At 42.2% G+C, this 21,558-nt stretch overlaps 1 protein-coding gene across 3 annotated transcripts in view; it reads left to right on the forward strand.

Moving 5' to 3' along the window:
* Positions 1–19,921, forward strand: part of LOC148477053 (uncharacterized) — a 67,985-nt gene extending 48,064 nt beyond the window's left edge. For all 3 annotated transcript variants that reach the window (XM_088457301.1, XM_088457303.1, XM_088457302.1), the window contains exons 4-9: positions 369–533; positions 980–1,151; positions 1,811–3,069; positions 12,403–12,455; positions 12,785–12,821; positions 17,141–19,921. In XM_088457301.1, the coding sequence (XP_088313427.1) occupies positions 369–533; positions 980–1,151; positions 1,811–3,069; positions 12,403–12,455; positions 12,785–12,818 (1,683 nt within the window). In that variant the 3' untranslated portion in view covers positions 12,819–12,821; positions 17,141–19,921. The remainder of the gene's footprint in view (positions 1–368; positions 534–979; positions 1,152–1,810; positions 3,070–12,402; positions 12,456–12,784; positions 12,822–17,140) is intronic.
* Positions 19,922–21,558: the final 1,637 nt, after the last annotated feature.

The following is a 21,558-nucleotide window of genomic DNA, read 5'->3' on the forward strand; positions in this document are numbered from 1 at the left end:
TGCGGAACCCTCGTGGCGCCATATTAATAAAGGATGATGATAATAATAATAATAATCCCTGCAGAACTGGAGCCCTAAGATAGGAAGATAAAATTTGCAGAACTGAAAGCAGTGGGGTATTCAGCCTGACTCTCTTATGCTGCCACTTCATTTCTGTGACATAATGATATTTAAAGGCCCATTCATTTAGATCTTGGTTCTCTTTTGTAGAGGTCTTATTTTTTCCATCCCCTCTTAACACAAAGGGCATGGACCCTCATATGCAGGTACAGAGAGGGGAGTTAATTCGTAAAAGTGATTTTCTAAAATATAAAGCATGCATAATTGTTAACATTCTTTGATTGCCTGTGATTCTAACTTTCTTTCAGACAGACTATTGCTACAATAAAATAAGGTTGCATCAACTATGGAATCTCTTGAATAGTCTAACATTTAAAAATGGTTCACCCGGTCATAAACACACAGAAGCTTTTAAAGACCTGTATAAAAATGTAATGTACGACTGCATCAAAAGTGGGGATGACATAGAAGAGGTAAGGCGTATACTACATTGAAGTGATTACATGCTAAACTAAAATGTCTAATTCTTAGTGCTTAATGCATACAAGCTGGAATTATCTACTGAGGTTACATTCTTAATTACGTAACTGGCGCAGTGGCAGGGGATTCTATATTTAACATGGAAATAACAGCATAATCAGCTTTTTGACCTATATGAGTTCCCACTGTCTTTAGTGGAGTTGTGAGGTAATACTTCACTTTTTAACAGATGCAAGAGAGCTTCAGGTTAACACTGTACAATGTGTTTTGCCATACCTCTCATCTGTAACACATAGCGGGGGCAGTTGATTGTTGACTATGCACTGTTCTGATTCCAAATTTTGGAATGTTGAGAGTTTTACATCCATGGTTCATATTTGAAGATTTCAATCTTGGTGTTTAGCTGTCATTTTACCTTCATATAATTTTTATTTACTAGGACCACATCATGGCCTGCTCACAAACAACAAACTTGAGCCCTACTGACATCTTGGAGACAGTGAAGGCTTCATTTTTGATATATCAAAAGTTCCAACCAGATTCTGAATCCGATGAGAAATGTGCAGACCTTTATAACGAATGTAAGATAGCCAGCGATTACACTACTAAAGGTAAGAAAAAGCAATAATGTACTTTTAACCAAGATCTATGCAGCACACAGCTCACTGCTTAACAAATTACTTAGAGCACACATGCCATATTTATACACTGAAATGCTTTGAGGCACAGGGGCTTATTGGTTACATAGAACTTGGGAGTTCATGCTCTATTAAATGCTTTTTTGTCTTAGTTTATGTGGCACAATTACATTATCTGATTTACCTTAAGCTGCATAGACATGTAAAGAGTTTCTGTCCAACCATCCAACTAGTTGATTGGTTGGAATGAAAATCTGGTAAAGTATGGGGGTAACTGATGATCAGCAATTTGCTCCTAAATGCCAGAAAACAGATGAAAATGGTTGTCAGACAAGTTTGTTAAATGTTTGATCTAAACAATTTGTTCAAACAACAGTTTTTGTCCATTTTCCGGCGTTTGGGAGCAAATTGCTGATTGCCATTTGCTTTCATACCTTACCAGATTTTCATTCCAACCAATCAAACTAGTTGGATGGTTGGACAGAAAATCTTTACGTGTGTATGCAGCTTTAGTTAAAATTTCCAGCAAGTACACTAACCACTAACTTCCTGTATGGCATGTAGCATGTGTGTGGTGCTATCATAGACCATGGCTTCATCGAAGCCTTTCCCTATTTCTCTGAATCTTGCAGGTTCTGAATGTGCTTGTCCTTCCTCAACAACATTAATTACCCAGAACTTGTCAGAACATAAGAGTGCTACATATTCAACAAGCCCCCCTTCCCATACCATTTCCTTGGTAGAGGACATGAGTGGCACTTATCCACACAAGCCAACAAATCCTCAGAAGAGCACTCAAGACGCAGATACGTCATCAGTCATCTCAACAAATATGCAAATTGAACTACAGGCACTGACAACCATCATGGATCAGTCACATACCGCTACCACAATGCATGCTGGGGCTAACACAGAATCTTCACATAATGCTATGGATCTTACATTCATAAGCACAGAATTCCCAAAAGGTACCACTGAGACCCTATACATGACTTTAAATCCATCTCAGTTTAGTGCAGATCCACAGCAAGTCCGCAAAGTACCTTCAATTTCAAATACAGAAGGTTTAGATGCTAAAAGAGAGTCCCCTACCACCAGTGGTCCAAGCACCAATACATATTCTGTCATAAATGAAGAATTATCTTTTGTCACAAAAGCAGTTGGTGAAATGCTGGAAACTTTAGAGCGTGACATTGTTTCTCAGCACTCAAAAGTGATAATCTTTGATAAATCTATTTCTAAGCCCAGCAAAGAACCTGGCATAGAGTCTTCATTCAGCAGTGTGACCAAAATACGACGGTCTCTTATAGATGTGGATGACACTTCCAGAGAATTTGTGAGAACACCTACCCAATCCACGGTGGTCAGTGGTACAGATGTTCCCTTTCTTACTTCACTGTATGCCAGCTTCCCATCCACTGGAAATGGCTTGTCTAACTCTGAATTCCCAAAATCTGAGTTACAGGAGAAAGGGACAGTGGACAGAAACCTTGGTTGGGCTTCCAACTACCTTTCTTCTAGTATGCTTGCTACTAAGTCCTCTAGAACTGGACTCCCTATGTCCTCTCCTGGTTCGGGAGTCACGCCTATATTGTCAGAGGTTTCTAAGCAACACCCAGCTTTAACAGTGCATAAGGGAGTGTACACACACAACATTCTTCCACAGCAAGAGGCAGAGCTAGCTGCTTTCATATCTGACAACAGGGAAAACCGCTTTGCTGGTCCCAACCAAGGCTCTAATCTGCTCCCTGTCATTGAAACAGAGAAGCATGGTAATGGCAGAACGGAAGAACATAGACAGTCCAACTTTTTCGTCATCTTCCCCATCATTCTAATCCTCCTGGGACTACTGTGTCTATGTGGCCTTCTTTACTACAGATATCATTATCGGGTGAGTCCTAATTTTATATTGAGTACAGAGTGTATTTGTGGTGCAGCTATATATGTGTATGGCAGATTGCTTTATGGCATACATGAGGAATATTTTATCCTAATGTAGCACATGTATTGATTAAGCACTAATAAATGTAATACTACTTGAGGAGCTCCAGAAATCTATTTTTATTCCTATTTTATTTTATTCTTAAATAATTTCCGATGAAATAGCTGACACCTTAATTCCTGCCATAGCTCTCTGCAAGTAAAGAGTTTTGATTTCTAAACTTCAGCCAGAAAAAAGGCTACTTTCAGGCACAGTTAAGAGTTAAAGAAGGATTACAAAATTGAAATAGATGATTAGGTCCTGCCTTGCATTCAGGCTTCACAGGGACCATGGGTGAGCAGCGGTGCTGTCCACAGAGCTCTACACTCTGTGCGGTGGCACTGGTCGCCCATAGCTACTTACGGCCCTGATTAATCCAACATTGAAATTTGTAGGTGATTTTCTAATAAAACTGTCTGTTAGCTATTTGTATCGGTTTGTTCCTCTATCTTGTCTAGTCAGGGGTTAGAACAAAACATTTCCACTGTTATATAATCTACTTTGGTTTACTAGTGTAGCAGCACCATCTTTTAGAGAGATTATCATGGCAGCTTAATTTGCACAGTGAATATGTTGCAATATGAAGAGGTTGAGATGTCAAAACTGATTTAAAGTCAAAATAATAAAAAATGTATATTTTAATATGTTGTAGAGAAGAATTTTTTTTCCTTGTTTGTATGCTGGGTGTTATATTTCTGTGAAAGTCAGCCTCACAAATCCAATAACTGACTGCAAAGACTATGGTGGCCATTCAAATGAACCGTTCGCTAATTGCGGTCTGTTCACTCCTCTAAGTCTGAACGAGCGAGCAAAACTTGCGGTTGTAATTTTGAAAAATACGCCCCCTGGCCGCTCGCATCCTACGTCATGTCCACTATTTATTAGATTAATCGAGTACATCGAACAGCGTATGAACTGCTCGCTATTCTTGTGGCTGGTTTTATCAACCGCTATTTTGCGAGCAGTTCGGAGTAAAAAAACCCCAAGTGACGTGGTCAATGACGCTGCTGTATTAATTATGCACTCCCTTAAAACGCCCGTTTTGACCTTTAAGCACGTCTGCGATCTAATTCCACACCCCCATTTTCAAGCACCTTCCCCTGTTACCACCCACATACGCCTCCCTCTGTCACTCAAAATAGCAGGCATTTGCTATATAGCGAACAAACGATTTTCGGCCGCACTGACTGTTTCGCGCATGCGTATTAAAATCCGTACGCATGCGCAGATGTGCGAACATGGGTCAGAACGAGCGAGCGGCCGCTTTACGAGCGGCTCTGAATGGAGGGCCTATATCCCCCATACACCTTTACTGTTTAAACGTGTGTGTGTGTGTGTGTGTGTGTGTGTGTGTGTGTGTGTGTTAACTAAAACTTCAGAGCTCATCATTCAGATGAAGCTGGATTGCAGATGTTTTTTTTTTATGAGTTTAAAAAAAAACACGTTCACCATTGTTACATGTAATTCTCATATACAGAATTATAAAATAAGTGCTTTCAGATCTTTTTCTCCTACTCTAGTTCCAGAGCATAGGTTAGTTAGTACAAAATGAGGTAAAATACACTTCTATATTAACTTGTGCACTATTTATGTCATAAAGCAAATAGTCACTTAGGGTAAATTTACTAAAGTTCGATCTTAGTGTGATTTCAAATTCGAATTTTGCATTTGGAGATTTACTAAAGGCAAATTTGAAAGTAAAATGCTTTTGACCAACACACAAATCCCTTATTTACTATTATTCAATTTGAAATCGAACTCAGAATCTAACTTCAAATTGAACTTCAAATCCCAAAATGAATAGACCTGCTTTATGCTTTCGATTTTAGCATGAGCAGGTCGGATTGACAGATACATGCATGCATACATCAGTGAGATGCATGTGTGTACCTTACTGTAAAAAGCTTAGAAAGTGTTAAAGTTTTTTTTTAAAAATGACGTGGGGCCCCCCTAAAACAGAACCAGCCCTGGACTTTTCATAGCCAATCCTGGTTGTGGTACAAGGAAAAAATTGCATAGGGTTCCCCTGTACTTAGCACAAACAGCACTGGGCTCTGATCTGGTCCTGGTTCTGGAATTACAGGGGAAAAAATGCTTAGGGTTCCCCTGTAATTTTCACAACCAGCACTGGACCCTTTCTAGTGAGGGGCTGATGCCACAGCCAGGGGAGCCCTTTCACTGGGCCCCCCAGCTGAAGCATCAGCCCTGAACGCTAGTCAGCCCAAGCCAGGAATCCCTGGGGAGTTGGGTACCCCCCTCCCCCCCAATAAAGGGGTCCCCCTCTCCAGGGCACCCCTGGCCTAGGCTGATAGCGTAAGTGTAGTGTAAACAAAGATAAGTGTAAAAATTGTCTTTAGTAGAACTTCAGGTCCACTTGGAGAACCACAAGTACCAGCATGCAGGACATTAAGGGCCTGCTGGTCCCTGTAGTTCACCTTTAAAGAAATGTTTAAATAAGCGCAATACATACACACCATGATAGTAAAGTTTTAATACATACATACACACTCACACGTACTCCCCTACATTACCTGGGCTTGTCCCCTTCTCCCCGTAGGCATCCTTGGTAAAATTTAAAAAAAAAGAGTAACGCGATACACGCAACAGGCAACAACCACAATGGTTGTTACCTCCCGAATGAAGAGCTCAGACGTGGCTACTACCTTTGTAGAGCTGTATCTGGTCGTCATTGGCTGAGAGAGGTCAGCCCCCGTCTCTGTTAGGTAAAGCTGGCACTAGATTGATGTAGATCACATACAAAGAAAAGGAAAGGCATAATACGCCAAATAGTAGAGCCTATCGCTTTATGCCACATAGTACAGTAATACTCCTTATAAACATTGTCACACAGTAGTAGTGCCCCTTATAACATATTATGTCACACAGTAATGCCCCTTATACACAATATGCCACACATTAATAGCCCTTAAAACACAGTATGCCACACATCTCTGTCCCTGTCACAGCTCTCCATGGGCCCTGCTATCTTATACCTCAGTTTATCTCACCTCGTGTGGTTTCCCCCCTCATACAGCTCTTTTGAACCTACCTCTCTTGAGCCCCTTAAGAACTCCTCCTTCACCACTTGCTCCTGTGTAAGTCTGCTTAATGAGAGGAAATATTTAATTGGTTGTTGTAGGTCAATGCACTTTCGATGTTAGCTCACCATAGAGGGGTTGAGTATGTACCCTAGAGGGGTTGGGTATGATATCCCGGCTGTCGGGATGCCGCTGTTCAGAATACCAACAGCGGCATTCCGACAGCCAGTATACCGATACCCATTGGATCCCAAGGTTTTTTTTTTCCCCTAGCCTAATCCTAACCCTCCGTCCCCAGTGCCTAAACCTAACCCCCCCCTTCCTAGCAGAGCCGTAACTAGACTTTTTGGTGCCCTGTGCCAGAAAGCGCAATGGCGCCCACCCCCCATTTTTCAAATAGGGACATAATACTTCATGGGGAAGGGCCAGGGAAGAGATAGGGGAGGCCAGGAGAAGCTGGGGATGAAATAAGAGGAAGCTACAAGTGAGATTGATAATTGACAGGCCCAAACAGCGCCCCCTGCCCTGAGGTGCCATGGCACAGGCTGCACTACCCTAGTCATGGCCCTGCTTCCTAGTGCCTAAACCTAACCTCCCGGCACCACGGGCGGATTGGGTTAGAAAACCAGCCTGGGAAATTTATGGAAGCAGCCCTAATGGGGGCGGGGTCTGTCAAAAGGGGAGGGCCTAATTCTGAATTGGACACAGTTGTAGCTTTCCTTGCATATTTTGCTGAATCTGTGTATGCGACTTTATGCTAACGCCACTACGCAGTCCTTCCTTGGTGTACATCTGAATATGCAAGGACTGAGGGCCTACAGTAGTGTGTACAGATGCTGCAATGCAAGCGCCGACAAAAAATACATTGCACAAGAATAAAATAAAACAGATTGTCCCTGAAGGAAAAAACAAACATACATACATATTGGTCACAATAGGTAAATATTAAATACAATGGCCCCCACACTAAAAAAAAATAAAAACCTGGGACAGGGGTAGGGTGGGCAGTGTATCTCCCTGGGGGGCTGGGAATGTGTGACATGGTGAATAGTGCTTGCCCCTGGGATGTTGAGTACAGTGTCTAGGTAGCCAAGAGGTAGGGTGAGGAGTGGGGGGGTTGATATAGCAGAGAGGTGTTACAGCAGTAGGGTATATTGTGTGTAACTGAGGGTGATAGATGTAGTAGAGTAGGATAGTGTGTAAGGTGATAGATGTAGCAGAGGAGGATAGTGTGTACGGTGATAGATGTAGCAGAGAAGGATAGTGTGATAGATGTAGCAGAGGAGGAAAGTGTGATGTAGCAGAGGAGGATAGTGTGTACGGTGATAGATGTAGCAGAGGAGGATAGTGTGTAGGGTGATAGATGTAGTAGAGAAGGATAGTGTGATAGATGTAGCAGAGGAGGATAGTGTGATAGATGTAGCAGAGGAGGAAAGTGTGATGTAGCAGAGGAGGATAGTGTGTACGGTGATAGATGTAGCAGAGGAGGATAGTGTGTAGGGTGATAGATGTAGTAGAGAAGGATAGTGTGATAGATGTAGCAGAGGAGGATAGTGTAATAGATGTAGCAGAGGAGGATAGTGTGTAGGGTGATAGATGTAGCAGAGGAGGATAGTGTGTACAGTGATAGATGTAGCAGAGGAAGATAGTGTGTAGGGTGATAGATGTAGCATAGGAGGATAGTGTGTTATAGATGTAGCAGAGGAGGGTAGTGTGATAGATGTAGCAGAGGAGGATAGTGTGTAGGGTGATAGATGTAGCAGAGGAGGATAGTGTGATAGATGTAGCAGAGGAGGATAGTGTGATAGATGTAGCAGAGGAGGAAAGTGTGATGTAGCAGAGGAGGATAGTGTGTACGGTGATAGATGTAGCAGAGGAGGATAGTGTGTAGGGTGATAGATGTAGTAGAGAAGGATAGTGTGATAGATGTAGCAGAGGAGGATAGTGTGATAGATGTAGCAGAGGAGGAAAGTGTGATGTAGCAGAGGAGGATAGTGTGTACGGTGATAGATGTAGCAGAGGAGGATAGTGTGTAGGGTGATAGATGTAGTAGAGAAGGATAGTGTGATAGATGTAGCAGAGGAGGATAGTGTAATAGATGTAGCAGAGGAGGATAGTGTGTAGGGTGATAGATGTAGCAGAGGAGGATAGTGTGTACAGTGATAGATGTAGCAGAGGAAGATAGTGTGTAGGGTGATAGATGTAGCATAGGAGGATAGTGTGTTATAGATGTAGCAGAGGAGGGTAGTGTGATAGATGTAGCAGAGGAGGATAGTGTGTAGGGTGATAGATGTAGCAGAGGAGGATAGTGTGATAGATGTAGCAGAGGAGGATAGTGTGATAGATGTAGCAGAGGAGGATAGTGTGTAGGGTGATAGATGTAGCAGAGGAGGATAGTGTGATAGATGTAGCAGAGGAGGATAGTGTGTAGGGTGATGGACGTAGCAGAGGAGGTTAGTGTGATAGATGTAGCAGAGGAGGATAGTGTGATGTAGCAGAGAAGGATAGTGTGTACGGTGATAGATGTAGCAGAGGAGGATAGTGTGTAGGGTGATAGATGTAGTAGAGGAGGATAGTGTGATAGATGTAGCAGAGGAGGATAGTGTGTAGGGTGATAGATGTAGCAGAGGAGGATAGTGTGATAGATGTAGCAGAGGAGGATAGTGTGATAGATGTAGCAGAGGAGGATAGTGTGATAGATTTAGTAGAGGTGGATACTGTGTATGGTGATAGATGTAGCAGAGAAGGATAGTGTGTAGGGTGATAGATGTAGCTGAGGAGGATAGTGTGTAGGGTGATAGATGTAGCAAAGGATGAAAGTGTGTAGGGTGATAGATGTAGCAGAGGAGGATAGTGTGATAGATGTAGCAGAGGAGGATAGTGTGATAGATGTAGCAGAGGAGGATAGTGTGATAGATTTAGTAGAGGTGGATACTGTGTATGGTGATAGATGTAGCAGAGAAGGATAGTGTGTAGGGTGATAGATGTAGCTGAGGAGGATAGTGTGTAGGGTGATAGATGTAGCAAAGGATGAAAGTGTGTAGGGTGATAGATGTAGCAGAGAATGATAGTGTGATAGATGTAGCAGAGGAGGATAGTGTGTAGGGTGATAGATGTAGCAGAGGAGGATAGTGTGATAGATGTAGCAGAGGAGGATAGTGTATACAGTGATAGATGTAGCAGAGTAGGATAGTGTGTAGGGTGATAGATGTAGCAGAGGAGGATAGTGTGTGATAGATGTAGAAGAACAGGACAGAGCTGAGTTAAGTGTGTTATAATCACATTTACTACAGATGTCCAGAGCAGAAGGCTTACATAAAAAGGGCTGGCCAGATCAGATTGTCTCCTGTGTGTAGGTAGATCGGCAGCTCTCCTCGGTGATCCCTGCACTTCCTGTTAAAACATGTTCCAGCTCTAGCAAGCTTTCGGGTCCCAGAGCATGCTGGGAAATGGAGTTTCCCAAGCCACAGACTAACACGGATTGGAAAGAACACTACAACTCCCATGAGGCCACTGGGCCTGATTCAGAGCCGAACGCTCTGACCAGAGCGCTCGCTCTGAATCAGGGCCCTCCTACCTTTTTTTGGAGCATCCTCATGGATGCTCGCATAGCTGTTGGTTACCACCCACAGCTATAGCGAGCGTCCGTGATGATGGTCGCGATGGTCTTGACCATCGCGACCATCGGGCTTGCGATGGAGACCCTTCGGTAGGGCCTCGCTGCCGCAAGCCCTGGAGTGATTTTGGCTCTATCAGAGCCAAAATCACTCCCACTGACATCACTACTGATGTCAGTGGGGCTGGCTTGAGACGGTAGGCGTTCCCATGGGAACGCCTCCGTCTGGCAGGCACGCCCCCGGCACGCCCACCAAAGGGGGCGTGCTGTCAATCAATATCGACAGCACGCCCCCTTTGGTGCGAGACCCGGAGCGATGGTGAGCCCGTCGCTCGCCGGGTCTCGCGCATGCGCACGACGGAGTTCCCTCCGTCGTACGCATGCGCAGTGGGGAACATCGACCCGCTTGCGAGCGTCCTGCCGCTCGCGAGCGGGTCTGAATGACCCCCACTTTTCATATGCAGAGCCAGGGCATGCAGCAGCGTGCTCTACACACACTAATCGGTACAGCTAATAATGGATGACGGTAATAAGGACACTTCTCCGCTGCTCTGCTCCCAGAGCTAGCCTGAGTAGATGACTGTTAAAGCTTCTGGTTTGCGATCCACAGCAGAACGCAAATCCAGGAAGCTCTGCAGCTAGCCCGGCCGAACTATGAACGAGTGCAGGGTGTGCCGGCCCTGATGAGGGGAGAATGGGACCGGCCCAGCGGGAACTCTCCCGGCGGCCCAATCCGCCCCTGCGGCACCCTAAACCTGAGATCCCCTCCCCGGTGCCTAAACCTAACCTCTCCCTCCTCGCACCCTAATCCTAACCCTCCCTCCCGGGGCCTAACCCTAACTCTCCCCCTAATGCCTAAACCTAACCCAGCTACTTAACGCTCCCCTTCCCGAGCACCCCGAAACTTACCATTCGGGATGCCAGTGGTCTGGATACTGGTTCCGGGAGCCCGACCTGTCGGGATTTCGGCGCCAGTATTTAGATCTTCGGCATCCCACACACCAGGATGCCGACTACATCCCCCCGCCCACTAGAGTGCTCATGTGACATTCTTCATTGAGTATATCTAATTTATTACTACAATACGAAAGTAAGCAAGAGTTATTTCTGAAGAATGGCCTTTTGTGCCCTGGAATGTTATTTAGGCCTAAGAAGATTGCAAGAATTAAACAAAATATCATTTTCTATATTCTGTGAGTGCAATAAATAACTTAAATGAAAAACATGATTATTCTTAAACTAATATGCACAGCTATCTTATATTACACCTTAAAATATATTATGATCTAGGGGTCTATTCAGCAATAATTTTTTTTACTTAAAAAATCCAGAAACTATGATTTTCATATTGTTTATGTAAATCTCCTATTCAAAAATGGGAAAATGAAGAAGATAACATAATTATCTTCTCCATCTCGCACTGTAAGGATCAGCCATTGATCTCTACAATGCTTTGATGCTTTTTGCTATTCAGCATAGCTAAAAGTGTTATATTACTCAATCATTACTTTACATCTCAGAATGGCGTTGTATGAAGAAAATGCATTAAATTTCCCGAAAACTGCAGGGACAAAGGAAAATTTTCCCATAAGTCCCTGCAGCATCCTGTAACACCGCCCCAGTCTCAGTCCCTACTTCCCGTTGACCGCTGGCAGGTAGGACCAATTAGAGCCTGTTAAACCTGCCGAAAGTGATTGACATGTGTATACAGACTTTATATTTGCCTGTATACATTTATATTTATGTGCTATTATATTTAAAATGTATATATACATTTTAAATATAAAAGCACATAAATATTCATGTATACAGACTAATATAAAGGATGTATACACATGTCCATCTATTTAGACAGGCTGGAGTTGTACTTACCCGTACACGGTCACTGCAAAGCAGGGACCGAGATTGTTCACGAGCGCATGACTGAGCATGCGCAGAAACAGAAGGGATTGTTTTCGAAAACTGAAATCAATGCCTTCTGTAACTTCGCAGGGACAGCGTGTTACCACAATCGCTGTCCCTGCAAAAAATATTGCTGAATAGGGGCCATAAATATTTATAATTGATAAAAAAAAAATTGTGACGATGTTGCCCGATAATAATCTGTGCAACATAGTCACTACTGCTGAACAGAACCCCTAGTATTAACTTGACATCCGCTTACATTTCTGGAGTCATAATTTCTGTAAAGTGTTTTTAGCTGATGTTTGGCAGTAACACTTATTGTTTTTTACTTAAAAAACCAGGAAACACTAAACACGTACAATGTTCTATACAACATTGGTGTACAGTAATAACATACACATACTGTAGCTTACATGTTAGCAAGATCTTGGAAGCCAATCAAACCAAAATAACCCGTATTGCTTGTATGACTGGCAAAGCCTCCTTGGTGCTCCGCACTTCCTGAAATTACTTCTTTGGATTACAGTATCAGACTTGTGCAAATATCTTCATGTTCAATTCATTATGCGATTGTGGCTTTATTGCAGAAAAAAGTCAATGTTTGTCATAAATATGAGATATCTGGAATTATGTAACAATGTTATGGGCTTTAATGTGGTTCCAATTGTTTTTTCTGCTTTACAGTTATTACAAAGACGACTACATAGAGACTGTGACCTACAGTTGCCTGAATTGAGGTAAGCTTTGTCTTTATATACTCCCCATATGCCATCATTTTGTTGTGTTCCCTTCATTCTCAGTCTGTTATATCTTAACATTTATCACACCTAGGGGTATATTTACTAAAGTGCGGGTTTTTAGAAGTGGAGATGTTGCCCATAGCAACCAATCATATTCTAGCTAGTATCTTCTAGAAGGTGCTAAATGAATGTTAAGTAGAATCTGATTGGTTGCTATGGGCAACATCTCTACTTCTAAAAACCCACACTTTAGTAAATATACCACTACACTCTTTCTGTCATATGTCAGTTTTGTCACTAATCTGTTTTTTTTTTCTTTCTTCCAGGCCCTTACAGGTACAAACAACTGAAACGGTGTAGTTGGTGAGTATTTTATCCTTTGTGCCAGGTTATTTAAAAGAATGGTATCATACAGGATGAAATCAGATATTGTAATGATTTGGACCATTAATTGCATTTCAATGCACCTTTTTTTACCATGGAATACTGTGTGTATAAAAAAGGAAAACATAGCATCAACAGGAGCTGAGAGTCACCCATGCACAAACCTTCTTACTCTGGAGTAAACAATGTGACTGGTTTTGCTGATGCTGGGTTTTTATCAATATATTGGCTGTAATCAACCTTGCTTAAGTAACAATAATAGACTCTAAAAATTGCGCAGTGCACCAAAGGATAAAAAATGCAATTGGCCCACACAGGCTTTATCACTAGTTGTGTACAACCTTGCTGAAGCCTTATAAGGGACCTGGTTTCTTTATTTTTATGCTGACTATGGGATTTTTATTGGGAAATCCTGGATTTCCATTGTGCACCCTGACAATAAGGGGTAAATTTACTAAGAATCCTGTTTAGATGACAATCTCGGGTGAGTTTAGGCAAGTTTTACATCTCGCAAATTTACTAAAGACAAACTCGTGTGAGTTTGGGAGAGATTTCTCTCTTCTCGGGTGAGATTGCAAACTCAAGTCAACTCACCATGGGTCAAACTCTGAAGTACTTTTCATGAAAAAGATGCAACTCTGGAATTTACCAAGAATCCAGATTTCAATCTTGGGTGAGGTTGTAGCAAACTCCCTGATAAATTGAAGTTTCAAACACTCCACCTACTGAGCTGCGAGTTTTGTAGAAACATACACATATCTGTGTGAATTTTGGATGTTTTTGCATGTGTACTTTGGTCATGGAGACTCGGTGATAGGGTCTCCTGGCTGTGGCATTACACCCCGATTGCTTTGGGTCCGGTGCTGGTTTTAAACATAGGGGGACCACTATGCATTTTTTTCCCCTCTATATTTAAAACCAGCACTGGCCATGCAGCCAGGTGCTTGTTCCTAAATTATGGGGGAACCCTACTCATTTTGATCCCTGTAATTTTAGGAACCAGAACTGGCTGAGCAGTCCTGGGCTGGTAATGCTTTTGTGGGGGGGAACCCTACGTCATTTTTTTAAAAAGATTTAACCCTTGTTTAACAGGTAGACCACACAAGCAGCCTTCACATATCTCACTGATATGTGCAGGCTGCTTGCTCGGGAGAATTATGCAGAGAGAAAACACTGCAATCTCGGGTGAATATCCTCATCTAAACTTACTACTTGGGGGAGAAATCTCGATCTGCTTCACCATCGGAAAACTCACTTTCAGCTAAACTCACTTCTTAGTAAATTTGCGAGTTTAAAAACTGGAATATCACCTGATTTTCGGCGATGCTAATAGAGTTAAAAAAGAAACAAACTCTGTCAGACTCGATGCTTAGTAAATTTACCCCTAAGACTTCAGTCGTAAGATTCAAAAAGAGTTTTCGGTGGTATATTTTAGGTGTATTAAATATATATATATATATATCATTTAATATATTTTTTATTTAATTATATTATATTGTGTATATATTTAAGTTAATTATATTATATTGTGAGTGTATATCACTAGAACCACCTACGGTCATGGCTCTGGTCTTGCAGTATCTCACCTTCCCTTACATCAATGGGAAATTCTCCACCAATCATAAATATGTTCTGTTCTTTCTAAAGGTGCCTACAGACTAGACGATATTATGCACATTCTGGCCGCTATCATCGCATCTGAACTACAGATCGTGCATAATATGTTCACTCAAGATAACGATGCCGATAGGCGCATACCCGCGGACCGTAAGTCGTATCTTCAGATCTTGCCTACAGCAGGCAAGATCTATCAATTTCATACACGATCTGGTGGCATATCATTCAGTGTTAATGCCTGAACGATATGTCGTTCGGACCCGCACATTGCCTGACAACATTGACACAGATGCATGGATGGATCAGGAAGATCCGTCCATGCATCTGTGTTAAAAAAATAAAAAATAAACAGTGTATTTTTTTCTTAAATACATGTCTCCCATAAAAGCGCAACCAGTCCCGGGCTTTACACAGCCAGTCCTGGTTGTGACAATACAGGGGACAAAAATCATAGGGATCCCCTGTATTTAGCACAACCAGCACTGGGCTCAGCTGAGTTGGTACTGGTTTTGGAGATACAGGGGACAAAAATAGTAGGGGTCCCCTGTATTATCCATAACCAGCACCAAGCTCTTTCTAGCAGGGGAGTAATGCCACAGCCAGGGGAACCCTTTCACCGGGTCCCCTGGCCAAAGCATTACCCCTGACCACCTGGGCTGACTGGCCTGGGCTGACTAGCGGTCAAGGGTAATGCTTTGGCCGGGGGAACCGGTGAAAGGGTTCCCCTGGCTGTGGCATTACTACCCTTCTAGAAAGAACTCAGTGCTGGTTATGGATAATACAGGGGACCCATACTCTTTTTGTCCCCTGTATTTCCAAAACTAGAACCAGTTCAGCTGAGCCCAGTGCTGGTTGTGCTAAATACAGGGGATCCCTACGTTTTTTGTCCCCTGTATTTGACAACCAGCACTGGCTCTGAAAAGTCCAGTGCTGGTTGTGCTAAATACAGGGGACCCCTACGTAGTTTGTCCATTGTATTTTCACAACCAGGACCGGCTGTGAAAAGTCTGGGGTTGGTTGTGCTTTGGGGGGCACGTAATTTGATGGATCTTACTGATCCATCCATGCATCTGTTTCTTGATGCTTACAGCACAGATCTCACTGATCCGTGCGTGCATCTGTGAATATTCTTTTTTAACACAGATGCATGCATCACAGATCTCCCTGAGCCTATGCTTGCTTCTGTCTGCTATCGCACACGATCTAATGATATGCAAATTGTTAGATCATGCACAATAGATCTTGTGTCACATTGTGCAGTTTTTGCTGCATATCGTGTCCTGGAGTCCGTAGGAGCTGCCGGGGAGAGTTCCAGAGAAATCGTTCATGATATCACATCGTGAGCACATAGTCTAGTGTGTACACACCTTAAGACTTATAGATATAAGTGGTAAGCTTAGGAAGGAGTGAGCTTGCTGGTTTTTAATGGAGGGATGGTGGAATTTCCTTTTGTGTAGGGGAGGTCATATCTCTATTTCTGTGGGTGCTTAAGCACTCCCAATGTTTGTGCAGCCAATAGTCATATTGGTTGACAGTGTAGCACCCCAAATTATTTTTATGTTTGTTCTTATCTCAGAGGCAGAGGTACTGTGCGATCAATACATACAGTATTGGCAGCTCTGAGCAGGCAGTGCTGAATCAGAGACTGACCACTCGAAAATTACCCATCTTAATAGGAGGCTTTATGGATGGTCAACATGCTAATCAGGTTACTGGTGGGTAGAGTGTGGTACAGAAAGCAAGCAATAATACCTGAAAAATGTACTATAAACAAAATTATCAATACACCATATACTGTATGAACAAGATTACCTGGTGTTAAAAAATAGTGCACTGAAATATTATTTGTCATGCATATTACAGTAACTAGTTTTGACATTTTTATTGTACAATCACTTTAAAAAACTAAAAACAAAAAAGAAAATTCTTTATATGTTGCTGCAATTTATCAAAAATATATTGCCAAGGTTGCCTCAGGAATAATGGCATGAATAAATAAAGGATAAATATGTGACTGTGTTCCTGGCTAGCCACGATATACATGAGCTTCCTCATGCCAGCAGTAAATCTTTGTTGTATAGGTGAAGCGAGAAATAGCTCTATTGCCAGCGATAGAGCTTTTTCTTTTTTAATAAATTGGCCCATATCCTTTTTGTCTCTCCAAAATCCTGTAGCTGTTTCATTGTGTGTCTAATAAATCTAATTACAGTATATACAGTTTTAAAAATGAAGCACCGAGACCTGACTATTTTCATGGATTCGCTACAGTTTAAAAGAATGGTCCATTTTAATGTCTATATTGGGGTGATCTTAAACTTTGAAGTGTGTGTGTGTGTGTGTGTGTGTGTGTGTGTGTGTGTGTGTGTGTGTGTGTGTGTGTGTGTGTGTGTGTGTGTGTGTGTGTGTGTGTGTGTGTGTGTGTTATTCTGCTCAGGAGCTATCAATTGTAATTTAGCAATGAAAAGCAGTGTTGATAGTGCCAAATTCCTGGGGAAGGCAAAACCTGGTAAGAAATAACTCCATTCTATGTTCAGACAGGTGTGTTTTGTAACTGCCATACAAAGGCCTGAGAGAGGTAGGCTAGTCCTAGGCTTTGTTGGTCGAGTAAACAAACTGTATAGCATTAAATTGTTAACTCTTTCTGCTACAAACTGTTAATGCAAGCAACTTTTGTTTTATAGAACTGATTTCACTGTTTGAAGAAGGAATTGTAAAGGTTGCTGACAGCCAACGGAGCAGGTCTTACTTGGAATGCACATGAGTTGCGAAAGACTGCATCCTGATTATCGCCTAGTGTACATCTTGTCACCTGTGAGGTTAAAACATGTAAAGCAGACTCACCCTGCTTCTTACTTAGCCGGAGGCTGGCTTTTCTCATGAGCCAGACAAATACCTGAAAAATCATTTCCGTCCATAGGTTTTCATGTGACTATTATTTACTCTACTGAACACATTTTATTGGCATGACCTACCCAAGGAACAGACTGGGGGGGGATAGCGTAAAGTGTCTCATATATAGGAAGGGTTTGAAAAACTGAGACTGTCATATACACAGCTATTGGTTTATGTAAGTACAAAGGTGAAAGCTGATCACACCAGTAGTGCATTTCTGTAAATACATTTTTTTACTCTGTGAATAGAAGCAGAGGTTTGTACAGATAAGCAGTCAGGCTAACAACTGCTGGTAGCCTTATTGAACTGACATTGTAACAGAGTTGAAGGAGTTTCGGTAGTTTTCAAGCTGCTTATAGTACATTGTAAAAAGATATACTGGATATCAGTCAAACTGCCATTATATCATGTTAGTCATTTGTTTCAGGTTTATTTGTTTAGTTATGTACACTCATCTGCTTCCTCTTTGCTTAAAACTCCTCCCTAAGGACTCTAGTCTTAGGAAAGCTGCCAGCAATGGCGAGTGGGCAGACAGATAAAAGCAATTTATGCATGGCCTCTGTTCATGCTGCCGTCACTTTATGGATAGGAATGGAATGTTACCAGTATAGGTTCATTTCTGTTTTAAAACAAAAGATTGTAATTTATATATTCGTTATAAGAAGCTGTGTAAATGTATATGAGCATGGCATTTTACAAACTGTCATAGGAAATAACACAAACAATGTGGTATTATGACATAGACAATATTTGTTTTGCACTTCATTAGAAATGGTAACCCTAATTTCTGTGATAGCATGGTACTACGATTTTTCCATCTAAAGTTTTAGACAAGAAGTCGCTAAATTGTGCTCAGAACATTACTCTGTGCTTGATGTATTTGCCCCATGGAACACAGATGATGGGCACTTTGTAATCAAACCTATACATGAACTATAGAGAGTACAACACTCATCAGTCAGCTTAGGGCCTGATTCATTACAGATCGCAATTGCAACAGCGTACTCAGATCGGCCGATGGTGTGTACTGCACATGTGTATGCACCGCAGTGTGCGTGCGTGAATTAACATAGCGATCGCACTGCAATCACTTACGCAGATACAAAGCCATCACAGAGTGAGTGACGGAGGGGGGGGTCAGCGTATGGCGGTGGTGACGTGGGAGTGGCAAGAGAAATGCAGGCGTGCCTGTCCATTTGAACGCTGTTACTTAGGTGTGCATAAATTAGCCACTGCGACGGAATACGCAGCTTGAGCACTAACTGCATTTGACAAGGTTAGCAATTTCTGAGTAAGGTCGGACCTGTTGTAATTCTGCGTGAGGGCCGATATATACGCAGGACTATAAGGTTTTACAGATTTGAGATTGCGGTAGTGTGCGTCTATGCTGGCTGTGCCACGGCTTTGCGATTACATTTTATTAGCATATTTTTGCAGCAGACTTGCGTGCGTAATCACAGCTGTGATTATAATAGTCATCCATAGTGAATCAGTCCCTTAGTTCATTACTGGGCCAGACTGGTGGAGTCTCCTACTTAAAGGAGAACTAAAAGCAATAATAAAATATAATATTTAGAACTTTTTAGGGAGGATCCCCTGTGCTGGACTCTCACATGATTGCAGGATTCATGCTGATTGTGGCATTGCTACAGCAGTTCTACTAAAAATAAACTTTTTGTTTTTGTTGGAATTTGCCTTTTAAGTTCAGGAGTGGGATGAATTATAAGTGAGGTCCTGATTCAGAGCCGAACGCTCTGACCAGAGCGCTCGCTCTGAATCAGGGCCCTCCATGAAAATGGAGCGTCCTCCTGGACGCTCGCATAGCTGTGGGTGACCACCCACAGCTTATGCGAGCGTCCATGATGATGGTCGCGATGGTCAAGACCATCGCGACCATCGGGGTTGCGACGGAGACCCTGCGGTAGGGTCTCACTGCCGCAAGCCCTGGAGTGATTTTGGCTCTATCAGAGCCAAAATCACTCCCACTGACATCACTAGTGATGGCAGTGGGGCCGGCTTCAGACGGTAGGCGCTCCCATGGGAACGCCTCCATCTGGCAGCCATGCGTGCTGTTAATCAACATCGACAGCACGCCCCCTTTGGTGCGAGACCCGGAGCGACGGAGAGCCCGTCACTATCCGGGTCTCGCGCATGCGCGCGACGGAGCTCCCTCCGTCGTGTGCATGCGCAGTGGGGCAACATCGACCCACTTGCGAGCGTCCTGCGCTCGCGAGCGGGTCTGAATGACCCCCTGAATTCAATAAGGATGGGGAGACCATATAATAATTTTCCGAGTCAGCAGATCTGTTGTCAACAGCGGAAGGCAGTGTATTTTTACAATGTATGATAACTTACTAAAATGACTTTAGTTTCCCTTTAAAGAATCTGCACTTGGCTAAAAAATGCTGTGTCATTAATTTGGGATTTTTTAACAGGAGTTGATCTCTGGGAGGTTTAGATCTTTCTGTGCTGGACACAGAATTTTATTCTCGTAGTTTGTTTTTTTTGTTTCGATTAAGAGCCTTTTTTTAATGTATTTTTATATTTTAACACAATTGTGTATATTTTTAAATATGCTTATTTAAAAAAAGGAAAAATTGTATATTTAATAAATGTTTTTATATGTATCTTGTGGTTGTGTTCTTTTTAATGTTTCTAAAAAGAAACAAAATCCTATAATTCTCAATATGGGGCATATTTATCACAATTCGAAGTCACTATCTGAGATGCGGATGGGATGTGATAAATTCTCCCAAAATCGCAGTGCGATGTTTGAATATATTGCAAGAATTTATCGAGGATGCTTGCGAGAAAGCTTCTTCCCTGCGAATCTCTCTCCATGCACTACCCTGAGAGTGTAACCGAGCATGAGCAGTATGCTATGCCTCTCAGAATGCTCCCCCATGACCACCCCCCCATTTCCCGTGGACCCCCACTAGGGTTACACTTACCTTCACTATGGGGACCGCTGATTAGTGATACAGTGAGCTCCTTTGTGACTCCGGTCAGCTGAATGGGCTCATGCTCTTTGACCCCGTTCAGCTTCAATGTGTTGTAAACAGATTCCTGCATCTCTGTTTACAGCACAGAGCAGCTGACCACTTGACATGTCGGAATCTCAGTTTACAGCACAGAGCAGCCCGACGATCAGCTGACTGCGGTCACTGAGGAGTTGACCAGATCACCAGTCCCTGGGTGCAGGCACAGTAAGTGTTTTTCTTTAATTATATTTTTACAGTGATCATATTGTGCTTTATTTAGAGTGACACACAAAGCAGATCACAGGGGCCCGTTCCCTGCTCTGCCTGTCAGTGTAACAGGGGGAAAGCCCTAATAATGCCATCTCCAGGTCGTGTTTTTATTTCAGGGCTTCCCCCGTTATTTTTTTTTATTTATTTAATTTTAGAAAATTTGGGCAGATCACATTTCCCATTACAAGTATTGGAAATGCGATCTGCTTACTAAAATAATGCCAATGTAAGGGCTTGGAGTAGAATATTAAAAAAAAAAGAAAACTGCTTCACAAGTCCTTTAATATATTTTAAGAGATAACAAAATAATGTGAAAAGGGTTTGAAAACTCCTGTTCTCATATTATTTTAGTAAAAATAATATTGCTAAATATGCTAGTATATAACATACATAACCAGTGTTGTAATTTCCACCCTTTACATGGTACAGATTACAGCCCCTGTCTGTTTATTGTCAAAACTGAATTTTTGGGCTATGACTGTTCTATCACTTTGTTACATCTGTAATATATTAGTGAGATTCATATGAATCAGTAAAGATAAGAAAATAGCAAATATTTCAACATGCTTAGAATTCTATAATTTGCAAGCATCAATTTAATAAGAGAATATTTACACTAAATGAAAAAAAAACTTAAACTCCAAAGAAAAAAATGGTGTGAGGATGTATATACTGAAATCAGGCACTTTATATATCACTTTAGCAATATAAAGAAGAATGGACAGTGGTTCTAGATAAGCTGGAAACCACCCCCACACAGCAATGGTCATGTTTGGAATTCCAACAATTTTAGAGATGGTTCAGCATCTAGGATCCTCCGGGGACACAGGGCCTGATTCAGAGATTAACACTATTGTAATGTTTGTGCAGTTGAGCGATAAACGTCAATCTGCGCCTGAATCTGAGTCGCACTGCGCATGTGTCAAGGTACCATAGTCACTCGCAGCAACTTTTTA

Source organism: Taudactylus pleione, unplaced genomic scaffold (genome assembly GCF_031769625.1).
Source record: "Taudactylus pleione unplaced genomic scaffold, aTauple2 ptg000755l, whole genome shotgun sequence".
Classification (NCBI taxonomy): Eukaryota; Metazoa; Chordata; class Amphibia; order Anura; family Myobatrachidae; genus Taudactylus; species Taudactylus pleione.